This window comes from Amphibalanus amphitrite, unplaced genomic scaffold (assembly GCF_019059575.1).
Source record: "Amphibalanus amphitrite isolate SeventyFive unplaced genomic scaffold, NRLGWU_Aamphi_draft 000569F_arrow, whole genome shotgun sequence".
Classification (NCBI taxonomy): domain Eukaryota; kingdom Metazoa; phylum Arthropoda; class Thecostraca; order Balanomorpha; family Balanidae; genus Amphibalanus; species Amphibalanus amphitrite.
The window spans coordinates 98,665-118,782 of NW_024882063.1; the positions used below are offsets into that span (position 1 = coordinate 98,665).

A 20,118-nucleotide genomic window follows, 5' to 3' on the forward strand; every position below is an offset into this window, starting at 1 on the left:
GAAGGGGTTATGAACCGTGAATAATCCATTTGAAAAGACATGTAAAGCTTCAGCCCACTCGAAAAAGCAAAAGATGTCTTTTGAGGACTAACTGATCATTGTCATCTGGCTGACCTGACCTGAACTTTTTCGACCACTAGCAGTCGCGTACCATGAACTTTCTGTACAACCGCGGCGGCCGGTCGGGCGGCTCGGACGGCCACTCGCCGCTCTCGCTCGGTCGAGGTCGGGTCAAACTGCAGCCGCGTCGACTGCGGTCCGCCGCCGCTGCCGCCGCCGCCGCCTCCGCCGCCGAACAGGAGGCGTCTGAGCGTGTCACGCGCACACACCTCTTCCTGGGGTTCGGCGGGGGCGGCGGCGGCGGCGGCGACGGCGAATCGCGGCCGCGTCGCTCGGGCCTGGTCGGCTGGCTGACCGGCCGTGGTAAGAGGAGGACCAGCCGGTCACGCCAGGAGGAGGAGCAGGCTCAGGAGCCGCCGACAGTGACTGTGGTGCCGCCGCCGCCGCCCGACCCGTGTGAGCAGGAGCTACTCTCCCTGGATCAGCTGAGCCAGGACTGCTTCATGGTGCCCCACGCACTGGTCCACAGGTTCCTGCCGACTGGGCACAAGGTGAGAGAAGTGACGCGACCAAACGGACACTTGTAGTGGGCTGGCTGAAAGGCTTATAATTTTTTATTTTTCTTGACTTTGGGTGAACGGTGTCATTGTCGCATGTGTCAGCTTGTCACTGTAATGACACCCAAAGGGCCAACTCAGGCGGAGACAATCACATAGCATGATTTGGGGCCAAAACCCAGACCACCGAAATAACGAATACATTGTTATTAACAATTGAGAAAAGGTAGGAATAAAACGGCGATACTTCAAACAGGTAAATAAACGTTATCCAGTACGATGAGTAGAGAATTTCAGTGCATTTGGAAGTCCGTCTAACTTCTACCGATTGAGTCACTTAACACAATAAAACTGCCTAGTCACCGTGGGCCCATCCATCGTTCATTGAATTCCATAAGTGAGGCCTAAGCCAGCCAATGGCCTGAACTTGCCCCAGCCCATGACGAACAACACTGTTCTCGTCAGAGAACTTCAAAATACACTGGCTGTAATAGCAAGCATGACCCATCACAGTCAAGTATACATATATTCCTAACATGACTTTGACTGACATGGCTCTGTGTGTGTGTTTTTTTTTAATTACCACGGTGTCAGTACCCATGGGAAAGAGCAAGAACTTACAAGCGTGTCGCTCAAATTTCTATTCTCAAGCAAGCGCCTGTGACGGGCCGCCCGAGCCAGGCATCGTGTCGTGCGGCACAGCATACCATCAGGCGCTTACCACCAGTGCCATCTAGCGGTCGAAGCGTGAAGTGCCGTTGGCTCCCCGCGTGTGGACATTGGCATGCTGGTAAAAAGATGCATCCACGTCTGACGAAACAACACACCAATAAAAATTATTTTCGCTATTTGCTTGGCATATTGGGCATGTTTCGTAGCATCGAAATTTCTTGTTTTCAAATCTAATCAACAGGGGAAACTGAAAAATAAACGTGAGTGATAAATGTCAAACCACATTCCGTTCCGACAAAAAGAAAACTTTAATGCAAAATTGAACAAAGACGCTTCTCGATTCTAAATGAGAAAACGTCCTAGCGATGAATGAGGCATGAAAGAGCACAACAACATATCAAAATGAACCGTGAGAAATTGTCACCATTCTTTTGGCCACGATGTAATTTGTGGACCACCATTCACTTTCGTAGCCAATTCTCATTCATTAGGGTGTCTGGTGAGAACTGACGCGTGAAGCTCAGCTTGAAGCAGCGTAAAATAGACACGGGAAAAGGGAGGGAGGGAGACGAATGGTTCCGAGATTTCGAGTTCGAACGTACAGCCCTCAGCAAACTGCGTGGTAGGTATTCTTTTTTCGACAAAACCGGTAATAACTCAAAGACCATGTGATCTGTCGGTCGGAATTCATTGCAAATAGAGGCACCATGCTCCACTCCTTCGATTGGGTCTATCACTAAACAAAGTATAGGTATGCTTTGTGTGGCAACAAAATGCAACAGTTTGTTTTGGGGGCAAATATAAACTTTTGGGTTTTGTTGCCAAACTTGATGGAAAATGAACACGATGATAATGCCAATCTAAGGTGCGGAGTCTCGCGCGTCTTGCTGTTACGATTTCCGAGTGACCAATAGCATAGTATCCGCGATATTGTCGGTTTTGTCGAAAAAAGAATACCTAACACGCAGTTTGCAGAGGGCTGTACATACATACCTATGTAGTTTGGTGCACCTCTGTTAAACAAGACGGTATTCTTCAAGTGTATTAAACAGAGACTTCTTGAGTAAAAACAGCAATGTCTAGACAAATTGTACGGCACATTATTCTCAGCTGCACTGCCACTCTACATAATCTAGCCATCATTCTATCGGCCTGGGTCTGGGTCAGACCGGCCCAGTGACGGACACCAGTGCCACGCGTGACTTCCGCGGCGGCGCAGCGGAGCGACCCCTCACTGCCGGCGCCGGGGGCGTGACGGACAGATCCGCCGGCTGCCAAACTCTGGTGACCGGGACGGCGCCAAACAACAGACACCGTGACGTGACGTGACGCTGACGGCGACCCGACCCGGTCGACACCCGAGTCGCTGCGTTCCGCCGCGAGCCGCGCGCCTTCCGCTCAGTAGAGCGCAACCAGCGACCCTGCTCTCCTACAGGAATACCCCCGGCCGGCCCGACTGACCTATTTACAATAATACGTACCCCGTCTGGCGATGGGTACCGATAAGCAGAAACAACATAGACCACACCTGCCCCGATCACTGATAGTGTCTAGCCATCAGCTGTGGCAATGTCTGATGGCACACAGTGCCGTACCCATTGGCCCCCGGTCTGAGGAGCTTTGAAAGCCGTCGGATCGGCGGCCGAGGGATCCAGGCGGCTGGCAGGGCGGGAGGGAGTGAATCTCGTCCGGACCGGGAGCCAACACCGCGCGTCCGCCTGCCAGACCACTCTCCAGAGTGACACCATATTTCACGGCGAGCATAAAACAATATTCCTTCAATAGCTGAGAGGTCACTCTTAGGTCGACAGACCATAAATCCTTCTGCCTGTCTCTTTCATGTTCGTAAATAATTAGCATGCAACCGGGTTATTAAACATAAACAGAAAACGCCACATTAGCTTTCAGTAGATGGGACATCTTTACCTGTAACTCCTTTTTTCATGACAACTGAGACAATTATGTATCGTAATAACTATTTTAATTCAAACTACATATATACAAGGTACTTATGATAAAGCACCGGAAAATATTTATCTACAATGTAAGAAAAATAAATTTTCAGTTCCATATAACCAGCTTCCTCCCTCGATGGAGCATCTGCACTCTGCAGGCTTCTATCGCGTCTGTATTGCTATGGCCTTGACTGCATATGCATTTTTCAGTCACATTCATAAGATTAAAACGCCATAAGCGCCCCTCGACATAAAACTTGCGCTAAAATTGTGATCGAAGCAATAAATAAGTTATCTAAACACTGATATCAGGCTGTGCACGAATGACGGATCTACATTCTTCTTTTCTGGTAACTACCAAGGATCCTTTTCTGAGGTTCACTCTGCAAAGTCGCAGAAAAACGTTTCGCTGACTCATGTAAAGTGTAAACAGCGTCATTTGAACGCTAAGCCGACGACTGTACTCCGTTAGCTTTGTCACACCTAAGATAGGCTCCCACGTTGTTATTTGCTCCCGGGTTAACATAAACCGGTTTAACGTAACTTTTGCATCCCGGCCAAACTTGCCGGGTTAACTGTCCCACCGCTCGAGACTGGCACTAGGCTGGCCGAGCAAAAAAAAGGATAGTCTACAATCCCGCATCTGAAACTGACTGCAGCTCCTGTCACAATACCGTAACAGCTCATCGCGAGTTCCGTCACAGTCCGTTACGAACTCCGTCACACCAGATTACCAGTCCCGTCACAGCCGTCACACATCCCGTCACGCCACGGTTCATCACATCCGTCACAGTTCATTGCTTATCCGTCCCCGGCTATCCCCACCGTTCCCTGATGAAGCCGTCTTCTGTCCTCCAGCAATCAGCGGCTAGCTCATATCTGACAACCATAAACACAACTGGCGACGTTTGGCCGGGCGGACCGCAAGCAGCCAGGTGCCAAGCAGTAACGCTTGTCGCGCCCAGCGTCCAAAGAACATATTGACCTGAGTCGAGCACCGCAGCCGACCGCCAGCGACCGTGTACAAACGACGACGGTGACAATCAGTAGAGAATGGGCCGCGAAATCACCACGCTGAGTGATTTAAATTGGGCTTAATTATCTACCGCGTGGGTGGAGTGCGAGCTATTTTAGAGCGAGAGCCATGAGCGAAGTGAAGGCTTCGCATAATAAATCAAAGCAGATGAGGGTTAAATAAACTTTGAGTGAAATGGAGCGGGCTGCGACAAGACGCCAGCTCAGATCTTCTTGGTCGCCTGTCAGCGGTCGAGCTGCGGGCTGATGCGCTGACGAGAATGGGACGCGAGAAGGCTGGCGGCGCGGTCGACTCGGGCAAGGGAGGGGTGCGGTCGGAACTAATCCCGAAGGGAAACGGTCGGGTAGATGACCTGAGATATTTGTCACTGGTCCTGTTGACAACCATGCGATACTACAGGCATATTAACTAGCCATTGCTAAATGTGTATCAACTTGGGATGCAAGCAGACCCGTTGTAAATTTCAATGACTGACGATTTCACCCATCCCTGCAGTCGCCAAGATTTCCTCCGGCACCAGGCCAACTCTGGCCTGGCATTCTCCAATCGACTCTGATCGCAACTGATCTAATCTAAATTCTAAACCCCACTCCATCCCCTCAGCTACCGACCTCTCCTGAAAGTCCCGTCAGCATCTGACGTCCTCCAACACACAGCAACTGCAACTGCGTCTGACAACTCCCAACAGCATTCTGACCTCGACCGCAACTGACCTTCCTCACAATCCAGCCGCACAACTGCCGACCAACTTTGGAAAACCCCGTCGTCTCTCCAAGCAACCATTGAACAAACCCCGACCGACACTGACCTCCCCTCTCCCACCCCCAGCTGCCGACCTCTCCCCCGGCGCGCGGCCAGCGTCTGCGGATGCACGAGACCAGCGACCCGGACCTGTCGGTGGTCCTGCACGTGCTGACGCCGCTGGAGCCGGTGACGCCGCCCAGTGTGCTGGAGCCCGTCAGCCCGCTGCAGGTCCAGCTTACCGCCTGCCTATCGCTGCTGAAGAGGGTGGCTGCCGCGGGGAAGACGAGAGATGCGATACTGCTTAGTAACCTGGAGAGGACCGGTGAGAAGTAGATATTGTAGCGATGTGGTGACTGGTGACTGGTGACTGGTGAGTGCTGAAGGTGTGAGGGTAGGACGGGATGAAGGAGTTGGGCGGAGCAAGGGAGTGGGAGAGTTAAAGCCGGAGTGGAAAGAAAAGCTGCTTGGTAGCGAGATAAACAATTGATTGATGACGCCTAAACGGCAGCAACTCGCAGCTTAAATATTGCCGACGATATTTCTAAATGACCATTTTGCATGATATCGAAAGTGCAATCAATCATCTGTATACGATTCCGCTGGTCCGAGAACAACTAACATGGCTTCTCACGCTCATGGGCGACTATCAATCTCTCTCGTGTGGTCCCACAGAGCCGTTTCCGTTTCTGCTCTACTACACGGTGGCTAAGTCGGGCCGCGCCGCGCAGGAGGTGCTCTCGGAGGTGCGACACGGCGTGCGGACCACGTTCTCACCTCTGCAGACCACCCTGGTCGGTCAGCACACAGTGCGGCTGTACCAGGAGGTGGCCACCATCGCCCGGCCGCCGCTCAGTGAGTCATGGATGCACGGGAGAAGGTGTTGGAGGGATGACTAAGGAAAGCGACAATTGATGTCAAGATTGTGACTTTATTACTCAATTGATGTGACTTCTAACGAATCCTTTGGTCTTTGGTAGTTTCATCGTCAAGCTCAAGATAAAAATGGTTGGCTACTCAATCCAGAATGACTAAAATAAGAATTAGTCCAAATACATACAGCAAAGTGGACATTTAGCTACGCCAATAAGACACACGCACATGCATCGGCTGTGCGACTTTCAGGTCCGTCCATTGTCCGATGGTGCGAGTCCTCTCATCTTGTCTCCTACAAAGAGCAGAAAATACTGCTGGCAAAGAGACAAAGCAGTCCGTGAAATCGCATCTCGCCTGTCACATGTTCAAACGCTGCCAAGTTGGACGTTTTCGCTCCGAGAGAAATACTGCGGAGGCCTGAAAGGCATATTTCGCGGTTGATTCTAAAACATTACGTGAACGACAAAAATGACTGGCGTGTTATTTCCCGCATTATTTACGTAATTCACACGCTATGAGTTTAGAAGCCATGTAATCTCAGTTCATGCTGTATGTCTTCCGAACCCTGACCTATCCAAGAGGTCACTATAAGAGGTCACACTGCGTGACGTCTCGCTCTCTCTTCTCTCTCTCTCTCTCTCTCTCTCTCTCTCTCTCTCTCTCTCTCTCTCTCTCTCTCTCTCTCTCTCTCTCTCTCTCTCTCTCTCTCTCTCTCTCTCTCTCTCTCTCCTCCCTCCGTCTCTTCTCTCTCTCTCTCTCTCTCTCTCTCTCTCTCTCTCTCTCTCTCTCTCTCTCTCTCTCTCTCTCTCTCTCCCTCCCTCCGTCTCTCTCTCTCTCTCTCTCTCTCTCTCTCTCTCTCTCTCTCTCTCTCTCTCTCTCTCTCTCTCTCTCTCTCTCTCTCTCTCTCCCTCCCCAGCCGACCAGCGGCGTCCCAGCAGTGACCGTACCGGCTACATCATCTCTGTGTTCCGGGTCATGGAGGGGGACGACCGACACAGCTTCGAGCGCGACTGGCCCAGCTGGACCGGTGAGTTCAGCTTCGGTGACGACTGAAAAATACGTCAGATAATTTATGAAGAAGCCGTTCGGTGAGGCGTGAACTTCAAGATATTTACTTTAGGTAGTTGTATAACCAAGCTGTCCGATTGCGACACCAGCAACTAGGAGTTGAAATCGGGTAAAATGTACAAATAAAAAACGGGCTTGATTTAGCCAAGGACGATTAGTCCAGAGGCCATTCCACAATCACTGTACGATTGCGATGGAAGAAGAGCTCGAACGATCCTCTTCTTGGAAATCCTGTGTAGTGCATTTTCCGCTCCCACTCTTGTTAGTTATGATGAGCTTTCAAGCCATGGCGACGGTCAGCTCAGGAGGGCCACAAGCGCAAAAACGTCTGTAACAGTTATCAAACCGTCGGGTATATCAAATACTGACACATGTAGGCACCAATCTAACCCGATCTGACATGGGCAGACAGATTTAGAGCCTTCTCCCAGTGGCTTGGGGCCTAGAGTAACATACTATCCATATCACTTTATTTATTACTGACAAGTTTCGAGTCGTGGATATTTATTGGGCTGCGTTATCCAAACACAAGAAAATAAATTTAGTCTGAGCGATCACCCGTCAAGGGTCCAGAAAGCACATGCTTAGAAAATGAGAATAAAATCACTTTGTCATATTTATGGATGCGTGGTGTTCGTCGGCGTCCGCTCTCACGACAAACATGCTGACGCAAAACTATAAGCGTCCATGGCTCAAGCATACCTTTCAGTGACAAGCCCTTTCTCACACCGTGCGTTTCCTATAGGAGCACGACTTCTGTACCGGACCATCCCGAAGCGGGCGGGCCTGCGTCGGATCGTTCTCCACAAGTCCTACGACTCTGACACGGGGGACATCTTCTACATTCTCAGCTGCGAGTACAGCCGGCTGTTAGACGACGTCGTCTCCACTGTGAAGACGCTGCCGGCGCTGAGGGCGCGACTCATCGGTTATACTGGCATCTACAAACCCATGGCGGTGCTATGAAGGTGGTAGGAGAGGGGTAGGTTAGTTCTCGTCACATGTGAAGCTGTTGTGGTGGTTCTAGTTATGCTGATGCTATGACTACGGAAGTGTATCGGTATGGAAAGATAAAAACATTGACTTGTTTTGAGGGTAATATTGAACCAATGCGCGGTGAAAGGAGAGTGTGTTCATCGCCACTTTACAGTGACGGCAGTGTGAATGACTGTCCATTGTGTGACCAGTGGCGGATCCAGGATTTTCACTGGGGAGGGGCTGCAGGTCATAATTGGGCGCCACGCCCCGGATGGGCGCCATAGTCGCATCGTATTGGCGCTGAAATATTGGCGCCCAGTGGCCCTGACAAGAGGCGCCCAGGATCAGTATGTACAGTGACACCACACGATTGGAAATATCGGTGCGGAGCGTACTGAAACGACGTTATTCGACTGATTTTTGCATCCTAGCAGGGCATATTTTAAGGATTTTTTACTGCGTCCCAAAGGTGGCATAGGGCACATGCTTCGATCGGAAAGGGCACATACCACATTGCAAGCGAAATAGTATATAATGCAGGTGAGATACACGTGTCATTGTGTTATGTGCCGGTGGAGGGACAGCAAGCGGGATATTGGGAGCGGGCTGTGATTGCTTTTGGCCAGTCTCGAAATTCGCCCAAGTGCCGCCCCGATGGCGCTGGCCCCCGGCACCGGCGCGGCGCTGCTGACCCATGGAGGGGGGGGGGGCTGATAATTAGTTGAGCCGGAATTGGGATAGAAGCCGGTATGGAATTGGGATAGAAGCTCAGCGAGACTAAGGGATTGTGTGGTGCCTTCGGTACGCCCCTCAAAATCACCCGTGTATGGCCCTCAGGGCCGCCGGTTATGAAGCCTTTGGAGGCACTGGTGTGGGCCCTCACAGGTGCCGGTGTGATGCTATCAGAGGCATTGGTGCGGGGCCCTCAGAGGTGCCGCTGTGGGCCCTCAGAGGTGCCGCTGTGGGCCCTCAGAGGCGCCGGTGAGGGTTCTCACAGTTGCCGTTGTGGGCCCCCAGAGACACTGCAGCGTGGGGTTGTCACAGTCGGGTGTGGGACCCTTAGAGCTGCTGGCTCGAACCCTTTACAGGCCGACAGGGGCTCTCAGAGACCGACAAGGGGCTCTCAAGAGGTCTGCGGTGCCTTTGGGAGCCCTGTGGAGTCCTTAGAGACCAGCAGGCAGCAAGGTACACTCAGACGCCAGTGGGGCCCTCAGAGTCGTCGGTGTGGGGCCCTCAAAAGTCACCGGTGAGTGGCCGTCCGATGCGGCTTCGGCGTTGAGCCCCCAGAGCCGCCGATATATGGCCTTAAGAAGCACTGGTTTCGGGACCTCATTCAGGGGTGCCGGTTGCACTCAGAGGTGGCAGTGTTGGGCCCTCAGCTAGGCACCGGTGTGGGGCATTCACAGCCGCCGGTGAAGGCCCTCGCAGGCGCCGTTGTGGGGGCCTTCAACCATTGGTTTAGGGGGTCATCGCAGGCGTGTGTGGAACCCTTAGAGCTGCTGGTCCCTGATAGGCCGGTAAGGGCCCTCAGAGGCCGGCAAGTAGCCCTCAGAGATCGCCAATAGGCCCTGAGAAGCCGGCAAGGGGCCCTCAAAGGCCGACAAGGGACACTAAAAAGCTGGTGTGGGGCTCTTATGGAGAGAAGTGTCCCGAATCCGGTCCCGAAATCCAGGCCCGGATTTTCCCGAAATCCGGGCCCAGCACCGAACCGGCAGCAGACGGGCCCTTAAGACGGGAAGACAACAAGGTATCGGGTTTGAGGACACTGGGCAGGGCAGAGAGGGTCACAGGGCCTGAATGCAGAGCAGGGCGCAGGGCCTGAAGGAAGGACAGGGCAAGGTACAAGACCTTAAGACAGGGCACTGGGCACTGGGCAGGTCACATATCTTTGGGGTATAGTAGGGCAGGACATAACAAGGTGTACGACCCAAGGATAGGGCAGGGCACAAGGACTGGAGAGCGCATGTATGTGCTTAGGTGCATAGTAAATCAGGGCACAAAGCAATCGTCATTATTGTCTTATTTTAGTTTTTCCCTTTTTATTACCTATGCCCGTTTTAGTTTATGTGCATGTGGAAAGTGTGAATGTCTTTTTATATCACTGCATTTCACAACTTGACTGATGGCAAGGAATAGCCACTATGAGTGGATTTGCCTGAATAAAAATTGGTAATTGGTAAATTGGTAATCAGAAAGGCAACATCTGTTGCATAGTAAAAGACCGAGGCATGCTAATTATTTTTGCTTGCACTTTTCCGCTGAAACCGGGACATTTCAGTGTGGGACGCAGTGGTCCAAATTTCGCGAGGGCTACGTCCCAAAGGCAGGGGGGACGACGCAGTCAGTATGTTAAAATATGCCCTGCATCCTAGTCCTAGTATGCGGCACTCCGATGAGTTGCGAATTGAAAATTGGCGCCACTGCGCCTTCGGCGCAGTGGCGCCAGTTTTCCTTGGGTGGGGGCGCCCCCGCAGCCCCCCCCCCTGGATCCGCCACTGTGTGTGACCGAATGTAGTAGCCGACGTTCAATTGCTGAGAGACATTGCAATCATTGAATATGTTCGTGTTAGCCAAGCAAAAGCGATCGGTGTTTTGGGGCAGTGCAAAGAGAAACCAATTAGGCATGTAGGCATTATGTAGTCATGATAAACACGAGACGGCGCTGCCGTTATTACACTTGTAATAAGCTCAATGGGTCATGCTCAAAGCTCATCTCAGCTCATTAGTTACTTCAACGTTTTTGTTTCTTCTAAACCTTGGGCCCCAGACCAAGGTCTAGAAGCCCAAGACCCGCGCTAGAAATATAAAGGTGAGCAAGGGTTGAGCTGTGTTGTCTGCGAATTAGCCCAGATCTTATACTGCATACTGTAGAGATGCAAAGTGTACAGTGTTGAGGTTATTGTAAGCTGAGGGTGATTGTAGTTATGTCGATACCTTCTACTGAGTCACTGACAAACAATAAACTTCCCAGAGGCCTGACCATGACTCTGGGCTACACCCAGAACTGACATTTGACGGCCCCACTCGAGCTGCTTCGTTGCTCGCTATTTACTGCCGAGTCACCATGCAAACCGGGTCAGATATCAACAAATCTGAGATAGCAGTGGGCCGTCTTCTTCCTGTAAATCGCTCAGTTGGACAGTACGGAGCCACACAGCCGGAAAGTGACCGCGATATTTGATATTTCATACAACGCTATTTGATATTTCGGCCATGTCTAACCGAAAGCAGGACATCCGAAGTGCAATACACGGAAGGAACGCTGTCAAGTATTCGGATTCCTGGTCCCATTCCACCCACAGCCACATTCGGTCGAAAATAGTACCAATCTAGAAAGCAATATAAAATGACAGAAAATCATCAAATCCAAGCACTATAATATCCGAAACAATGATCCACGAGTACCTAGTCAATGTATTTCCGCACCTCCATGCCGGCAATAGCCGTGCGTGACGACATAGCCGTCATCGCCTCGGTCGACTGCACCGGATCCGACCGTAACGTACCTATCTCAGCTTCCCCCACTCCCCACCCACACACGCCCGGGGCGACGGAGTGGCGTTCCGCGGCGCGTGACACGCGGCGCACTGCCCTCCGTCCGACGCACAGGACGCGTGCAAACACTCCCTATCTGATGGAGAGGCCGGATGGAGGCCAGGCCCGGTCCCAGCCGCCCAGGACGTCCGGCCAGGCCACCTCCACCCCCTCCCACAGAGTCCCCACGGACGAGAAAACACAAACACAATCATGGAAGAGGACGATTGACGCTCACACGGCCTTAAAATAAACAATCAAGTAGTGAATAGCACGAGTACCAAAAAAGTGTTATTACAAAGAATAGCTCTATGTTTCATCTGGCTCTCTTCACATCCCTCTGCAAGCCATCCAGTTCTCTTAGGATCGTCAGCGATCACACGGGGCACCAGGGCACCAATCACAGAGCACAAACGGGCTGCCGAGGCGCCCACCTACCGCAGCAGCGCCTTGATGTCCGCCTTCTCCGCAGCGTCGATATAGCTCGTGCCGTCCGGCGTCTTGCCCGACTTGGACGCACCCTGAAAGGAGACCGGATGGGGTTGATACGGATAACGGCAGCAGTGAGCGGCTTGAGTGTCAAATAAACAAACACAATGCCAGCGAGGACTTGACGTAGACCGGACGTGTGACGAGCAACTTTTCATCGACCGCATCAGAAAGAAAAAAGTGAACTTCTTCAACGGCAGGGGAGCAACAATGTCCTGGCCATCCTATGAGACTGCGTGTTCAATACTTAGAAATGGAAAGAATGACAAGGCTTTTCACCGAGAGCGAGAAAGCGAGCCTTTTTAAACGAGAGTTCCAATCAAGGCAGAATGTTTCACGCTTCATGTTCTAGAGCACAACAGGGATGGGCTAAAAAATGGTATGGAATTTAATATCGTATCAAGTGAAAGCTGCAGCCATCATAATCATCACCACCGTTGAACAAGGACCGGGCAATGAGATATCTCGCATGTAACAGCAGTTCGGGTGTGTACCTTTTCCAGCATCAGTTTCACACAGTCGGTGTGGCCCTCCCAGATAGCTGCTAGTATCGCCGAGATGCCGTGCTTGTCCAGCACCTGGAAACGAATCGAAGAAAAATTAGTACTGGAACTGATCGTGAGGCCACATAACAAAGAGAATCGAAATGAAAATAACGTCAACTCAGTAGAAAGAGTCATAATATCACTGCTGGGTGACGACGTGCCAACACCAGGACCAGGAGCACGCCGATTGTGTCCCTTCCTGTCTCAACACCGATACTTACATTGAGGTCTGCACCTTTGCTGAGGAGATATTTCAGCACCTCGAGCTGACCATAGTCGGCGGCATAGTGGATCGGGCTGCGACCATCTATTGGCGCATTCAGGTCCACTTTCTGGCAACAGGAGATCAAGAGATAAAGACGGACATCAATTTATGGCGCAATAATGAGCAGAGAGACTACACAAACTATGCAGATGATGCTAGAAGATTATCATGAAATGAAACCAGCCTAACTTGTTTTGAAACATAGCCGTCATTAGAAACATAATCGCACATCATAGCATTACCTTGGATTCAACAGCCTCCTTCACTTGTTCAATGTCTCCATTTTTGATGCTCCAAACCAGCCCACTCATGATTAGCTGCTATCTGAAAATTCAGGAAAAAGCATTAGCTTGCATTACATATATAGAAAGAAGTGTCAAAACTGAATTATTCAAAACAGATTTGCATAACAATGAAAATCACCCATATTCAGTCACACTCATCACTAGTATCCAGTGGTGGGCACATTGATAACTCCTATGGATAACGAATATCGAAGTCGTTATCGAAGTCCCCGTTTCGGTCAATCGATAACGACAACTTCATCAAATACGACGGGAGCATATTAAGGAATAGTTCACCTTCAGCATGGGGTTTTGAACTGAGATAGCCGTTTTGTAGACTGAGCAGTGAGCACTGAAAAAAATGCTATTCGGAACGTCTTTCGTCCCAACAAGCTCTGTCGCCAAAGATATTTAAGTTTTTCGACGAATGTTTTCCCTATTTAAGGAATATTTAAGGAAGTAAATATTACTTAGAAGCTTATTCCTTTCAAATATTTTATCCTTTCGACTTTGTTCTTTTTTGAAATTATCGTCATCGTTATCGCGTTATCGAAGTGACCGAGTTGGTTATAGAGTTATTGTTATCGAAGTCGCCGACCTCGAAAAATGTTATCGAATTATCGCTATCAAAGTCGGGGTCAAGCTACGAGTGCCCACCACTGCTAGTATCTGTGTGTTCTCGTAAGGGACTACAATAATGCACAGCTACACTGGTGAGGTACTCTATTTCCACCCAAGGTTCAGCAAAATGGGCAGACCTGGCAGGTGGATCCAGCCAGTTTACAACTGATGATACGTTGGTTACAATCTTCCCTAACCCATAATCCATAATCTTCTATTAATACAATCTTCCAACTTCCAAGCTATGCCTATGCCAAAGATGTTGCTAAAAAGTGCACATCTAAGAGTTGTGGAAACAGTACAATGCTGACAGCTACCCTTTTATAACAATAATGTTTCTGGCATCCTCTTGGGCCTGTGCAGCTTGAAACTGATGCCCCATGCCTATTTTGTGAATTACACAGAAAACCACAAAGTGGGAGCCAGCAAACTGGTGCCTGGTGGCATATTTAACTATACTATAACGTATGGTGGAAACTGTAAAACAGTCTTTGGTAGTGCAGGCTAGGTGACTGGTGAGGTTCTGTTATGTGAAATTTTCCAACAAGTGGAAGGGCCAGCAGTAAAAAGATTTAGATGATGTTAACTGTTAAGTATATTGAATAGTTAGAAGAATGTACCATTTATTATTATTATTTTTTATATAAATTTAGTCCGAACCTTTTGATGGGAAGGATTCACAAGGACAGAGCCACCGCTAAGCGAAGCTTGTTGCGATGACCCTGCCCTCTACCCTCCGATCGCGTAATTCCGATTCTATGGCAGAATTTGGAGTCCAAAGTTTAACGTGCGCACAAAGCCGCGCACGGCCGGTCCCCTCGCTGACTTCGCCTGGCTACGGCCTGCCACCAACCGCAACCATGCCTGTCAGGAGGCCCATAAATGTCAAGCGCCCGTCGCGCTTCGAACCTGGACTGTCATAACCGGGAACGCGTGCTCTCACCACGCGGAGTCCAACGCTCTAACCAACTGAGCTACGGGACCGGCAATATTATGCAACTACAGGAGCATGAGAAAGCAAATGCCAAGCTTTCATAAATTCAAACTTCATCATAGGTACACCTATGCATCTGCTAGTGCAAGAAATGCACAAAAAAACAAGCAACATGATGCTGATAGCTTGCGCTAGATCAATCAGCCAAGGTTTTTGTTGTGTAAATTTTGAATCTAGTAATGAGGACTTCACTCTACCTACTGACCACACAATTCCTTGTCTATGACAGAATTTAGAGTCAGAAATTAAATGCATGCACAAGGCCACCAAACAAACAACAACAAAATACATTTATCAAACATAAGATGGAATGAGCAGCTATGCACGGCTGGTCCCCCTCAGCCCTCACTGACTTCGACTGGCTACAGACAGCCTGCCACCAACCACAACCATACCTGTCAGGAGGGTTATAAACATCAATCAAGCACCCATCATGCTTTGAACTCGGGTCCCGGACTGTCATAATTGGGAACACTTTCTCTCACCACGGCCACGCAGTCTACTGACAGCTACTGGACTGACTGAGCTGTGCTATACCTATTGACTTTGAACACTGATTTAGTATTGTACCTGATCATGAGGAAACTTTGGATAATAATGATCAAGACCAAGATCAAGACCTATCTCAAGATCAAAGCGATTTTTTTTACCTTTAATAATTTGATATTTTTAAACAAAACATTCACATATCAGTTGGGCAAACTAGACCTTTGGAATCAAAATATGGAGGCATCAAAAGATTGATTCCTTATGACCATATTTGGGCATAAATGCAGACCATTTCTAACTTACCAATCGCATAAAAATAAAAGAGTGTTTCCAGAAGGAGCATGCCTGATCTTGAACAGAAATGCTGGAACTATCTCCTAAGCAAAATAATATTACTCCTATCACAACAATTTGAATTCTATAGGTCAGTGGCGCAGCCAGGATTTCATTTCGGGGGGGTCATCGCCTCCAAAGCGGGCCCCCTAGTGTGCGGGCCCCCCACCCATTTTTCAGAATCTCTCCATATTTCATACACATTCTGCTGAGCGGGCCCCCTTTACCTGCACGATAACCCTGAGCGAGTTTGAATCAGAACATTTGGATAGAACAATAGCTCGGTAATCACCCGGTGTTCAATTTTTGCGCAAATTGACCACGACAAAAATATGTTCTATGACGTAAAAATTCGTATCTTTCGAGGCCGAAATGTGCCTCTTCCGCAATATGCATAGCATATATGCAATCGGAACTGTTGCCTGCTTCCGTCGGACAATATTTAACTAGTCCCATGTGCCTGTTCTATGTGATCTATTGGTTGCTGTAGTAAATTGTGCCATTACTCTTCTTCATTACGTGAATTCGCTCACAAGAATTTTTAACCCTCGCGGCACAGGGGGAAGGGGCTGATGCCTGATGCAATCCCCCCTAAAGTTTTTTTTCGCAGATAACTCGCGTAAAAAGCGGCTGATCGCGAGGTCTTTCAGTACCCTCGCGTTGATCAATTTTACACCTACCCTAGAAATTTCATGACCCTGGCCCAAATGACCTAAAGGTCAATTCAAGGTCAAATTCCGACCTAAAGGTCGGAAAGTAGGCCAAACCTGGCCGACTTTCCGAGACCATGTTTGGCCAGAATCGCGGTTCGGCGTATGCCGGCTCGCATTAGCGGCGCGTTTGCAGTCCTTTCGTGGTTTCAAGCGTTCAAACATGTGATTTGATGTTGCTCCCATGCATAAGGGTGGATGTCAATGTCACCTGAAGGTCAGGTCAAGAGAAACGTACCGCCTCTCATGGAAAAATTATGAAAAGCTAATTGATCAAAAACAAGGTGGAACAAATCGCTGAAGAAAATGGCATTTGTTCATGACTTATCTACTTAATTACACGGGTTTTGCTGCATAAACTGGTACGTTTGACAATTGAAAATGGCATAGTTGAAAAGAGCATTCAACTTTGTCCAAGATCCATTCATCGCTTTTGCATGAAGAGCAACAATATTCTTAAAAATATAAACGTTTCAAACCTCTACATAGCAATTCATCGATGGCCTCCATTTTTCAATAGGTAGCCTACGTCAACCTATGCTATAAAATATACTTAGCATGTTCTAAAGTAGAACGCATGGTTATCAGTTATCACTAGACACGAGCACCTCTATCATTTTCTCTGATGTTTCTTGTCCTTGGTTACCAAAATATATTGTACTGTACTGTATCTGTACTGTACCTCGATGCGATGGATATTTTTTCCCAAACCAAAATACTTAGCCGTCAAAAGGCAATCGACCGAAATGGATACCTACATAACCCACGGACACAAGACCAACCAAACGCCCACCGATCGAAAATACCCCTTATTCGCGTTGCGGAGCAAGCGGGTCACCCTAGGGGGCCCCATTCACCCGAGGGCCCGGGCCCTATCCACACGGGGGCCCGAGCCCTATCCACACGGGGCCCGGGCCACGTCCACCTGGGCTCCGGGCCCCATCCACCCGGGGCTCCGGGGCCCGTCAACCAGGGGTGCCGAGCCCCATCCACCCGGGGCCCGGGCCCCGTCCACCCAGGGACCCGGACCCCATCCACCCAGGGGGCCAGGGCCCGTTCTCCCAAGGGCCCGGGCCCCATCCACCCAGGGGGCCAGAGCCCGTTCTCCCAAAGGCCCGGGCCCCATCCACCCGGGGATCCGGGCCCCGTCCACCCAGGGCTCGGGGCCCGTTCTCCCGGGGCCCGGGCCCCATCCACCCAGGGGGCCCGGCCCCGTTCTCCTGGGTCCCGGGCCCGTTCTCCCGGGGGCCCGGGCCCATCCACCGGGGATCCCGGGCCCATCCACCAGGGGGCCCGGACCCGTTCTCCCGGGGTCCCGGGCCCCATCCACCCGGAGCCCGGGCCCCATCCACCCAGGGGGCCAGGGTGCGTTCTCCTGGGGGCCCGGGCCCGCTCTCCCGGGGGCCCGGGCCCATCCACCGGGGGCCCCGGGCCCCATCCATCCGGAGGCCCGGGCCCGTTCTCCCGGGGGTTCAGGCCCCGTCCACCCGGGGCTCGGGGCCCGTTCTCCCCGGGACCCGGACCCATCCACCGGGGGCCCCGGACCCATCCATCGGGGGCCCGGGCCCGTTCTCCCGGGGGCCCGGGCCCGTTCTCCCGGGGGCCCGGGCCCCATCCACCTGGAGCCCCGGGCCGACCCCTCACCCGTGGTGTCCCAGTAGGCATTTCTCGAAGCGGGCTCGTCCAATTAGATTACGACCTCTCTCCTCTCTCTCTCTCTCTCTCTCTCTCTCTCTCTCTCTCTCTCTCTCTCTCTCTCTCTCTCTCTCTCTCTCTCTCTCTCTCTCTCTTTCTCTCTTTCTCGAGCGGGCCCCCGACAGAAATTTCGGGGGGGTCAGCTGACCCTCTGACCCCCCCTGGCTGCGCCACTGCTATAGGTAGTGAAAGGCAATCAAGGAATTGATTCACTTTAAACAGATAATCATAATATTGATTCCCTATCAGCTGGCTAATCATTATTTTGATTCACAGGTAATGTTAACAGATAGGCAACAATGACTTGCAAGAATACAGCATTTATCTTGCTATTATTCTCATTTCGTGGTATCCTCAGCACCACAACAGATACCTATAGCATTGTTGTACTTTACCTTCACTACATTTGATAACAATTCACAATTTTTAAATGTCAAGAATACAAAAACTGAAGCAACAGGTAAAACCCATATAAATAATATAAAAGCACTACAACAATGATAATTAGGGGTTTAAAAATTTCATTTTGCCATTTTACACTAATACTGATTGTTTAGTATGTGATTCATGATACAAAAATAGCATACAGCGTGATTTCCTCAAAACAGCTTTAGGTGATGGACAGTGGCTCTGTCTTTTTCCCATTCACAAGGCCAAAGGGACAATTTCTTAGCTTTGAGGTAACACTTTTTGCAAGCCTACTACATTTTTCTACCTTTTTAAAGAAAAATCTCACCGTCATGGGCCTTTTTTTCAACCGTAACGGTACATTTGAAGTAAAAAGTGTACCCAAATGAATCAAAAAATTGATTCCATGCCCATATTTGGTCATGGCTCCTCCCACCAGAATCTAATTATTGATGCCTCCATATTTTGATTCCAAAAGTCTAGTTTGCCCAACTGATATCCTTTTTGCTTGACATTTCTTTTTCAGAAAGCATGCTGTCAATGACTTTAATATCCTGGCTGAAAAAGTAAAGATGATCTACTTAATTTTTATCTAACTGTTCCGAAAACAACTAATCATAATGCTTTAACCGTTCAGTTGAGGTTTTTTATTTTAAAAGCAATTTAAGCGAAGTACTTTTTGCTATTGCTATTTTTGCTATTACTTTTTGCTACACATGCCCTTAATTACAACGACATACACATACTGTTTCCTACCTGTTCCTTCAGGATATAAATATGCGATGGAGATAAAATAAAATGAACTTTTCAAAATAATTCGGAAATTGCCGGCTCCTTCAAAACGAAGAGACTACGCCCAGGGGCCTTTGAAGCGAATCTTCAAAGCCGTGCTCTTTGAAATGTCTCCAAAGGTAAGAAATAGGGCGTTGCCTAGCAACTAGCAAACGAGTTGCAGGTTTCCCCACCGTCGCCTAGCAACTTGAGGATAGCGCTTCATAGTCATTTCCTAGAAAACACAGCGAGGCAAAGGGCGTTCACCAGTTTTGTATCAACTGCGCAGCTTTATGCATTCTTCGAGATTACTAGCTCGCGGCCACAAAATTAACCCGCGCCCTGCTGGGGGTCCTGGATTTCCACGCCCTGCTGGGGGGGGTGTTTGAACACCCCCCCTTGTAACTCGGCTCCTGGGCCACGTAGCGATACGCGGAAGGCGGCGTTCGAAAGAGCGTAAAAAATAATGACGAAATTACTTCGGTCAATTTTTTGGTCAGGTCAAAGGTCAGGTCACCAGAGGTCATTGAAGGCAAAATTTTGCCGATTTCCAGGTCGAATGTCGAAAATTTCCAAGAAGCCAACGCATAACTCGGGAACCAATAGAGCTACAGCGCCGCGGAAAAACGCATTCGATAGCCCTATTAACGCCCTTTCTGAGTAATTCTCTCAGATTTGACCTAACGTCAACGGTTTTGCCTGCAGGGGGCAAAAACTGCAAAAATAGCCGATTTTTTCGAAAACAGTTTTTCTGCAATAACTTTTGACCCAAGCCTTTTACGAGCTTACTTTTACCGGCATCGTGTTCCTCTCTTCAAGACGCATCGAATGAACTATGACTTGACCTTGAAAGGTCAACTTGAAAATTTGACCTCAGGTCAAGGTCATGACCTGACCGGAAAGGGTCATGTTGCATATCAGTCGATCCGTATCGTCGAGCTGAACACATCTAAGGCGTTTTCATCGCTCTAGCATGCCTCTATCAAAAGTTATTTGCGAAAAACTGTTAGATACCATTCGTGACCTAAGATGACCTC

The 20,118-nt window shown here is 49.8% G+C and overlaps 2 protein-coding genes across 2 annotated transcripts; one reads left to right on the plus strand and one right to left on the minus strand.

Annotated features, from left to right (window-relative positions):
- Positions 1 to 8,125, plus strand: LOC122394024. Its single transcript, XM_043390562.1, has 5 exons — positions 1 to 611; positions 5,109 to 5,346; positions 5,697 to 5,876; positions 6,814 to 6,924; positions 7,711 to 8,125. Exons 1-5 carry the CDS (start codon positions 153 to 155, stop codon positions 7,929 to 7,931), a joined length of 1,209 nt encoding a protein of 402 aa, XP_043246497.1. The 5' UTR covers positions 1 to 152; the 3' UTR covers positions 7,932 to 8,125.
- Positions 8,126 to 11,339: 3,214 nt separating this feature from the next.
- LOC122394026 (myotrophin-like) lies at positions 11,340 to 19,224 on the minus strand. Its single transcript, XM_043390563.1, has 5 exons — positions 19,067 to 19,224; positions 13,019 to 13,100; positions 12,733 to 12,843; positions 12,461 to 12,544; positions 11,340 to 11,998 (listed from the first exon to the last, which is right to left on the minus strand). Exons 2-5 carry the CDS (start codon positions 13,085 to 13,087, stop codon positions 11,912 to 11,914), a joined length of 351 nt encoding a protein of 116 aa, XP_043246498.1. The 5' UTR covers positions 13,088 to 13,100; positions 19,067 to 19,224; the 3' UTR covers positions 11,340 to 11,911.
- Between the last annotated feature and the right edge of the window lie 894 nt (positions 19,225 to 20,118).